General features: G+C 35.1%; 1 protein-coding gene and 1 pseudogene across 2 annotated transcripts; both read right to left on the bottom strand.

The window, feature by feature from the left end:
• Positions 1-1,250: 1,250 nt before the first annotated feature.
• LOC110328069 lies at positions 1,251-2,195 on the bottom strand (annotated as a pseudogene). The gene has a single exon (XR_003844654.1). The product of XR_003844654.1 is annotated as an olfactory receptor 147-like (transcript).
• A 5,933-nt stretch (positions 2,196-8,128) lies between these two features.
• On the bottom strand, positions 8,129-9,073 carry LOC110327822 (olfactory receptor 145-like). Its single transcript, XM_021207051.1, has one exon. It carries the CDS (start codon positions 9,071-9,073, stop codon positions 8,129-8,131), a length of 945 nt encoding a protein of 314 aa, XP_021062710.1.
• Positions 9,074-9,752: the final 679 nt, after the last annotated feature.

Here is a 9,752-nt window from a genome sequence, read left to right as displayed (position 1 = left end):
GTCCACTTCAGTGTTTGCCAGGCCCTGGCATAGCATCATCCCAGAGGTTTACTACGTGATCTAATGCAACACCTTTTCTAAGACTACTGAAATCAATATTTGGTGGCACAGCCACTAAATGTACCCATTCAAATTGGTCCTTAAGATGTGGTAGGACACTTGCCAAACATGAAAGTGAGTTAGAATATAATCCCCTCAAACACACTCTACAAAATAATAAAATAAATATGTACATTTAAAAAAGCCTGGATTTTTCCATTTCTGAGTATAATATTGACTAGCATCTTATATATAAATCATCATGATTTAAAAGGCTATAGGAAATTGTACTGGTACATGGTAACTCAAATATGTTTGTTTTGTTTTCAATACTGAAAAAGATACCTATGATTCTAGAAGATTACAGATAAATTATTATTTCTACCCTAAAGGATGATAAGTTAATCATGCTTCACTTTCTTTGTTTGAAATTTTCATGATAATTAATTTAACTTACAGTAGTGTTTAATAATTTTGATTCTACACTATTCATACCTAGGTGCTTTAAAATATTTATGTTTAGTTTCTGTCATTTAAAAACAAAACAACAAAGCAAAACAAACAAATAAATAAAACAAAACAAAACAAAAAACTCTGAGTCTAATCCAGTACACAGGAATGTAAGCAACTGAAAGCTTTACTTGGGGAAGTGACATCACAATTAAGAGTAAGAAATGAATGTGGACATTCAGATCCCCACCACAAGAGAAGTAGGTATATTTTTTTACAGTTTTGAGGAGACAGATATGGGACTTAGCACTCTCCACTGTGAAGCAAATATCTTACAAAGGATTCCTCTTTATCTACCTTCTTAGAATAAGGAAAACTGAAAACCCACCCTTTCAGAGGATTTTCCTCTTTCCACTATTGGCCAAAGGGGGTGTGATTTCTCAGTGATTTGTTGTTGTGTTATCCATGTCCAGAATGGGAGAAGATAACCACTATTGCAGGAATTCTCAATAGAATTTATATTACTTAAACTGAAATAAAAACTGTGGTTCAAACCCAGGACCTCAATGTGGTAGATTGAAGATGTCTGGGATTTCACTTTAATGCTGCATTTTTTGTTCTTGCAGATATAACATAGGGAAGAATGGCTTTAGGAAATGCCTCAACAAATATTCTCATAATAAAATACTTCTCCAGTCTGCTCCCTAGTTGTAAAGGTTACATATCTTAAAATTTATGTCCATAAAAAATACAGATTCTACTTAGATAAACATACTTTTCTTCAAAGTTTTTCCCAGTGCAATGTGGACATCCTTATTCCTTATACTATAGATGAAAGGATTCAACATTGGGCCCACAATAGTATAAAAAATGGTTGATAATTTATCTTCATCTACAGATGCACTAGAAGGCTTAAGATACATGAATGCTGCAGCTCCAAAGAAAAGAGAAACAGCTATCACATGGGAGCCACATGTACTGAAGGCTTTTGACCTACCTTCTCTAGAATGGATGCTGAGGATGTTGGAAAGGATCAAGGTGTAAGAAATAAAAATAGTCAATGTGGGAACTATCACATTGACACCCACAACAATGAAAACTACCAGTTCATTGATGGAGGTGCTTGTGCAGGAGAGCTTCAGGAGAGGAGGTATGTCACACATGTAGTGATTGATGATGTTGTTATCACAGAAGGTGAGTCTCAGCATGCAAACTATGTGGGCTATGGCACCCACAAACCCCATCGCATACATCCCCACTGTCATCAAGAGGCAGACCTGATGGGACATGATAGCCTGGTAAAGCAGGGGCTTACAGATGGCAGCATATCTGTCATAGGCCATTGCTGTCAAAATGTAGCANTCATCAATAACAAAGAAGCAGAAGAAAAAGAGCTGAGTCATACATTCAGCATGAGAGATGGTGTTCTGCTTCACAAAACCCACCAGCATTTTGGGTGTTATGACAGAAGAGTAGCAGAGATCTGTGAAGGAAAGGTTGAAGAGAAAGTAGTACATGGGTGTGTGCAGGTGAGGATTCAAAACAATCAGAATAATCAATCCTAGGTTCCCCAGCACAGAGACCACATAGATTCCCAAGAAGAGGAAGAAGAGAGGCAGCTGGAGCTCTGGCTCTTGTGTCAAGCCCAGCAGAATAAATTCTCTCACTGAAGAGGCATTTCCTACAGCCATTCTTCCCTATGTCATATCTGCAAGAACAGTAAAAATGCAGCATTAAAGTTAAGTCCCATCCATCTTCAATCTATCACACTAAAATGAAACTAAGAACCAGAATAGGATGATAAACTCAAGCTCACACTTCTCTGTACAGTTTACCCCTTAATTTTATGGTAGATAAGGCACAGAAATACTATAAATTTATGGAAGGCACATCTTTGTGAATAATATTCAGGGAACCAATGACCATTATTGTCTTTGTAGGATCTCAGTTTTACCTTCACAATCCACTTCCTTTTCCAGGATCAGTGGTAATCTCAAAACAGAAGAGAAAGACACATCAAAGGCTCACTTGGTTGCTCAGAGGTAGCTAGGGGAAAGAAAATTATGCATCCATTTCAATACTTACCTTTGTACATGACTTTACAAGTGACATTACTGATACTTCTGTCCTCTCAGAAAAGGGCACATACAAATGGCATGGATGAGCTTTAAAGATGTATAGCTCAGAAAAAAAAAAAAAAAAGATTATTTTATGTTATTAGGTTCTGCTTTTTGGACTGGGATTCCAAAACCCTCATTTCTTCAGATTATAAGAATCCATGATTCTACATTGTGATTTCTGGTGGTTACTTTTTCTACAATGCCTCCTCTACCACAGAAGTTGGTAAATAGCACCTACTGATGTCACAAGAGCCACCTGGTAATGACCCAAGGGGGTTTTATGAGTTTGTAATCATAAGGGCCTGAGTAAAAATTGAAAGTACTATGTTTCCCGGTGATTTACCCCAGAGATCAAACTTTGTAGCTATAGTACTTGCATAGATGTCAATAGTAAAAACATTGTTTTATTGAAGGTATACAGTATTGTTTTGCTTTGTTGTTTTTGTTTGGAAATATTTATATACATATGCAATATGTTTTGATTAAATTCATTCCTGATTTCTTTTCCTACAATTCTTTCTCCATTGTCCTGCCACTATTCCATCACAACTTCATTGGTTTTTATCCCTTACTTTTTTTGCCCACTGAGTCCACTCAGCAGTGCCAATATGTATATAGTTGTAGGGTCATTTACTGAGTGTAGATAGCTTCTCAAAGGGTACATCCTTGAAGAAAGACTAATATGTATATATCTGACTTAATTGTTTGTTGGGTTTGTTGGTGGGTTGGTTGATTGGTGGGATGGATGGATGGATGGATGGATGGATGGATGGATGGATGGATGGTTTTGAAAACACAGTTTCCTTACATAGCACATGCTGATTTGGAACTCACTATGTGGGTTAGGAAGGCCTTGAACTTGTTATTTTCATGCCTTAGATGCCTATGTGCAGGATTACAGTACATGTCACCACAACTGTAGTATTATTATTCATTCATTCATTTGCTTGTTTCTTTTTTTGTTTTCTCTGTATAGGCTCTTAAGAACATAAAGTAGCTGGGACTGGTGATACATTCCTATAATACTAGCATGTGCAGATACTGAGTTCAAGACCTACCCGGAGTACAGAAATTGATTATAGTCAGTATGCCTTGAGACCTTGTTTCACATATAAAAGTAAAAAAGAGGAATGACTATATATAATGCAATGAAGAAGCAATTCATAGCATAGAAGTCCTGTGTTTAACAGGTGGCACATAAAGCTTGAAAATTGTATTTTTAACCACTGTAACACTTGTTTAATTCTAACATAAAAATTCATTAGATACTGAAGTTTACTGTATGACTTGAAAAAGTGGAGATGGTTTTCTTGTAGCTCTGAAGGCTAAACGTCCATCATCAATTGTGGGTTCTGTTACTTCTAAGACTTCTTTATTTGGTTTACAGATGCCTGTGCTTTTGTTGTGTTCTCACCTGGATCTTCCTATGTCTATGTTCATTCTCGATCTATATCTGTCCTCATTTTATTATAAGGACACTAGAAAGATTGGATTAGGGCCCATCTTAACATCACAAATTTACTTATATGAGTCTTAAATGATTATCACCCTTTAGAGCCTAGTACAGTGACTGTTAGTCCACTGTCCGAGGGAACAGGACACCTACAAAAACTCCTGCAGGAACATACCTGCATGATAACCACTATTCTGAAAGAAAGTGAATATAGTGTGACATGCACTGAGATAGAAATATCATGATTAGTGAGACTTGATGCTGTGTTTCATATCATAAAGAGACAAAAAGAAGCTGTCAATCTAATACATGAAATCACATACTGCTTAGAATTTTATTAAAAAGATCAAGTCATATGTACATGTACAAACCTATTTTATAGATGGCTCAACAATTTATCCTATCCTCAGAAATAAGTCCTTAAATATATACACTAGCTTGTGCCTGAGTATCAGACATAATGACCTAGTTTGTATGACTTCTGGTTACCTTGAGTTCTTGAGTATTATTGATTTTCATTAAATTAGCAAATAAATAAATATAAATGAATGGTACTATTTCTTCAATAAAATCTGTTCAAAATGAACTCTTGAGACCTGGTGCTTATCTAGCATGAGAATATTCTACATTCAATCCCAATAGTACTAAACAGTATATTTCCTTAACTATTTTTACTATTGTTTTCCCCAATGCTAATTCATATGTTTTATATGGGACAAATTATATTTGCAATCTATATTACAGTTCAAATTGATCTTACAACTTTTAACAATATGCATGGATCTTATATAAATATATATGGATCATAAATGTCAATCAGTTAATTCCAAGTATGCATTAACACAGATTCTCCCCTAAATCCATTGCAGTAACCCTTAACACCAATACCTACAATCATGTGCTTACACTGACACTAGTACTTGCAGCTATGTTGGAACTATTAGCAGGTCATCATCAACCTGAAGTTTACAGGTTTACAATCAGAAGTTGTAAAGCATGGAGTAGTGGTGCATGCTTACACTCTCAGTACTCAAAAGATAATGTCAAGAGGATCATCATAGCTCATCCGTTACCCCCACCCCCTGGCTGCACACCAGAATCTTTCTCAAGGCAAAGTAAGACATAAATAAGCAGTGAAAGGTTATTGAGTATCAAAGAAATGTTGAGCAAGAGAAGTTATATGAAAAAAGAACATGTTTATTTATCTGTAATATGACAATATATAGTGTTTTAAATTTGCATCATTTATTTAATATGTACCACAACAGTTTTATTATTAGCTTTCCAGAATCTAAGACTGAGAGGAAAAGAGTCAAAACCTACAGAATCCAGACTCAAACCCAGACCTGTTACACTATTGTTTTAATTTGACCCAACTAAACGAGGATATGAAGAAATGAGATCAAGGGATTCCCAACTAACACCTATTGCTGTTTCAGTGGACATTGAGCAAACATTGATCCACTTTCTCCTATGTTTATCATTAGACAGGAAGACATGTCCTGTTTACTGGACATGAAAACTTTTTCTTTAAGATTTGTTGTTTTATGAATTGTACTACAAATTGCTCATGGGACCTGGATTAGTTATAAATGGCCATAGATTGAGCTTCAGAATAAAAGAGAAGAAATAAAAGGCTTTCTGTTGTTTATTTGAGATCACCAAGAGTATTATTCTGCTTGTTTGCATCTATTACTTTCTCTTGCAATGCCTCAGTTCAACTCCATATTAATTGTTCTTCACAGTCATATGCACATCCTCTGACTTAGCCTTCTCACATACCATTAATCTATTTCCCAAAATCATTCCTCTTTCTCTTCAAGATTGATGTAACCTCTAAAATTCTACTAGGCTTGTCTTTCTGCCTAGGTATTCTGGAGGCAACCTTGTATTAGGTCACCTGCTACCTCCTCAGAAAGAACCCCTCCTAATGGCCAGTACAAAAGCATAGGACAGTTATTCTCAGTACAGTTACATTCCTCCAAAGCATTGTGTATCATTCATTCCACACAAATTCACAGACACAAACATCAATATTTTTACCACTTTACAGTTCTATAGCCTTCTCAGATCACAAGTGTCATCAGCCTTCTTCTAAACTATATTTTTAATGTTGGACCAAAATATAGATATTTTATTGTCTAAAATAAGAGAGACCCTCAGTTTATATTTGCTTTTAAATAAACTCCATCATTGTTTATAGAAACTTTATGACATAATAAAAAATTACAAAAGGGAAAATACCAAGTGCTAATAAATGATGGCAATATAATATATTTGAAGAAAAGACAAGATACCTTTAACAATATCTAGTAAACTTGCTTAGTCAAATTCTTTGCAATGAATACATGGAAGGTCCTAATATTCACATGCCCATCCTATGGTCCATAAAGGAAAAAAACCTAATATAGGTTCCCCATATCCTGAATGACCTAACCTATTGTTCACAACAGACTCATCAACTCCTCTTTACCAATCTTATCTTAGACTATAGAGAAAAGATAAGAGTGAATAGGGCATTTTCACTCCATCCTTCTTCTTTTGGAGAAACAAATGACCTTTTCAAAAGAAATCTACAAATATTCCCAGAGGGTTATTGACTGAACAAATCATATTATTTGTCTCTCAGATTACTGAAATCAGTATCTCTTGGCACTGCAACATAATATTTCTAGATGTACTCTAATCAAACATACTACCATTGTGCTTATAATGTAGTTTAATGAAAGAATTTTAGCATTAAAGAGATTCTAAATATGAATAAACAACACACAAAACATATACAGCAAAATATATTTTAAAAGGCAAAATTCAAAAGTATGATTTTACCATTTCTGAGTATAATATCATTGAGTGTTTTCTACTTAAATTCTTGTGATTTCTAAGACTACAGCATACTATACTGTTAGATTGCTGCAAAAAAATGTGTTTGTTAAATTTTCAATACTGAAAACAGATAACATAACATTTTGGAAAATTACAGAATAACCTATTCTCTCTTCACTTAAAGGATAGTGTATCAATCATCCTTCACTATCTTTACTTCTGAATGTTTTTTGTTTTTACTTTGTATCTGACATTATTTTAACTGACATAGGTTTGACTAAAATAATAGGATGAAGATGATGCCAAGACAGTCATTAATAACTGTTGGTACTCAGAAGCTACATTTTAATTCTCAGTCCTAAAGCTCCTACAGAGAAAAATATCAATACTTACTATTTTGCTATCAAAATTACTGACAGTCTCAATGCATTTAAGTAGCAATGGGTACAAATAACTCTCATCACTATTAGGGTTGAAAATCATCTAAAATTATCACCAGAAAAAAGAAGAAGTGAATGAAACAAAAGTATAAGAAAGGAGAGGGAATAGGAAAAGTTCAAATATCATTAAATCTAGAACTTGCCCACAGAACTTAGTGAGAAACTACATGAACATGTGCAACATATTGAGTAATTATTAATATGATTGAGCTACAAAACAAATTAAACATGGAAACATACATATTTTCAGTGAAACTCTCATAGCATTCTAATTGTTTTTGACAACATTTCCCAAGAATGTTGTACAATATTTGCATCTTTTCCTTTTCAGACAGATCTGGGACATGTTTAAATAATTACAAACCTTAAATTGTCAATTACATATCTCCTTAAAACAGTATCCCTTCTGTGACTTTTCTTAAGGAGACACAGGCAAACTTATAATTTACCTCAAATGGGGCACCAATGATAGACCAGAGAAATAATTCTAAGTCTACCCTTGTGAATTAATGGAATTACTACAGTCAATCTGGGGAATTGGTGAAATTTTTTTCCATAATTTACTGATTTTTATACAATGTTAAATAATTTTGATTCCATAATATTCTTACCAGACATATTTGGATTTGTAGTTCTTTTACTCATTTTTGCCATTGAAGCTTTTCAAAACTGTGGTTCAAATTCAGGGCATTATGCTTATAAGCAAATGCTCTGACACTGAGTTATTCATTCAGTCATCTCCATAATTGTAAATGCCACATACCATAAGGTTTTCCTCTCATATCAAATACGGATTCTTTTTAGGTAAACAGCCTTTTCTTCAAAGTTTTTCTCAGTGCAATGTGGACATCCTTATTCCTTAAACTGTAGATGAAAGGATTCAACATTGGGCCCACAATGGTATAAAATATGGTTGATATTTTATCATCATCCACAGATGCACTAGAAGGCTTAAGGTACATGAATGCTGAAGCTCCAAAGAAAAGAGAAACAGCTATCACATGGGAGCCACACGTACTGAAGGCTTTTGACCTACCCTCTGCAGAACGAATGCTAAGGATGTTGGAAAGGATCAAAGTGTAAGAAATAAAAACAGTCAGACTGGGTATGATTACATTGACACCCACAACAATGAAAACTACCAGCTCATTGATGGAGGTGCTTGTGCAGGAGAGCTTCTGGAGAGGGTGTATATCACACATGTAGTGATTGATAATGTTGCCATCACAGAAGGTCAGACTTAGCATGCTACCAGTATGTGCCATGGCACCCACAAGCCCCATCACATACACTCCTAGCATCATCAAGTGGCAGACCTGATGAGACATAGTAACCTGGTAAAGCAGGGGCTTACAGATGGCAGCATATCTGTCATAGGCCATTGCTGTCAAAATGTAGCACTCATCAATAACAAAGAAGCAGAAGAAAAAGAGCTGAGTCATACACTCAGCATGAGAGATGATGTTCTGCTTCACAAAACCCACCAGCATTTTGGGTGTTATGACAGTGGAGTAGCAGAAATCAATAAAGGAAAGGTTGAAGAGAAAATAGTACATGGGGGTGTGCAGATGAGGATTCAAAACAATCAGAACAATCAATCCCAGGTTCCCCACCATGGAGACCACATAGATTCCCAAGAAGAGGAAGAAGAGAGGCAGCTGGAGCTCTGGCTGCTGTGTTAAGCCCAGCAGGATAAACTCCTTCACAGAAGAGTCATTGCTGAAGGCCATTCTTCCCAAAGTCATGTCTAAGTGAGAACAGCAAAAATAGAATTATTGTGAGAACATTAGAATAAAATCCCAGCCCTCTCCCACCAAAATCCTTAAAATGACACAAAGAACCACCATAGAAGAGTAAAAGTAATCCCATCCTTGTTGGCACTGGTTTTCAATATCTAAGAGGCTTATTGCATAATACAAAACATAAATATATGACAGACCGTTTCTTTGGGAATATTATTCAGGGAACCAATGATTATTCATGCTTCTGTAGCATCTTTGTTCTCCTTCTACAATGACATTTACCTTCCAAGTGATAATCTGAAAAGAAGGGACAAGGTACATCAGCAATTCAAAGGTTCACTCAGATGCTCTTAAAGGGGGAAACAAACAAATAAGCGAGTGTGCCTTCTAAACTTACCTTTGTACATGAGCACCTCAAAAGTGAATTTACTATCTTTTTTCTTTACTATTTTAAAGACAAATACTCATATCATTACAGAACTCTAAACATGTATAGCTTGGCAAAAAAACAAGAAACAAAAAACATTTCCTTTTGTTGTTACTACATTTTACTTTCTGGTGATGAGGAAAATTCATTTTTGGATTGGTAAAATAAGACCTCTAATTCCTCCAGGTTAAGAAAAACCATGATTCTACATTATCTTTTTTGTGGTGGCTTTTTCAAGAACGTCTTCTCTAGTCC

This window comes from Mus pahari, chromosome 10 (genome assembly GCF_900095145.1).
Source record: "Mus pahari chromosome 10, PAHARI_EIJ_v1.1, whole genome shotgun sequence".
Taxonomy (NCBI): domain Eukaryota; kingdom Metazoa; phylum Chordata; class Mammalia; order Rodentia; family Muridae; genus Mus; species Mus pahari.
The sequence above is the reverse complement of the archived record's forward strand: the minus strand, read 5'-3'. Positions and strand labels throughout refer to the sequence as shown.

Excerpts from the sequence above, each read along its gene's own strand:
- LOC110327822 (XM_021207051.1), bottom strand. The coding sequence starts at position 9,073 with ATGACTTTGGGAAGAATGGCCTTCAGCAATGACTCTTCTGTGAAGGAG.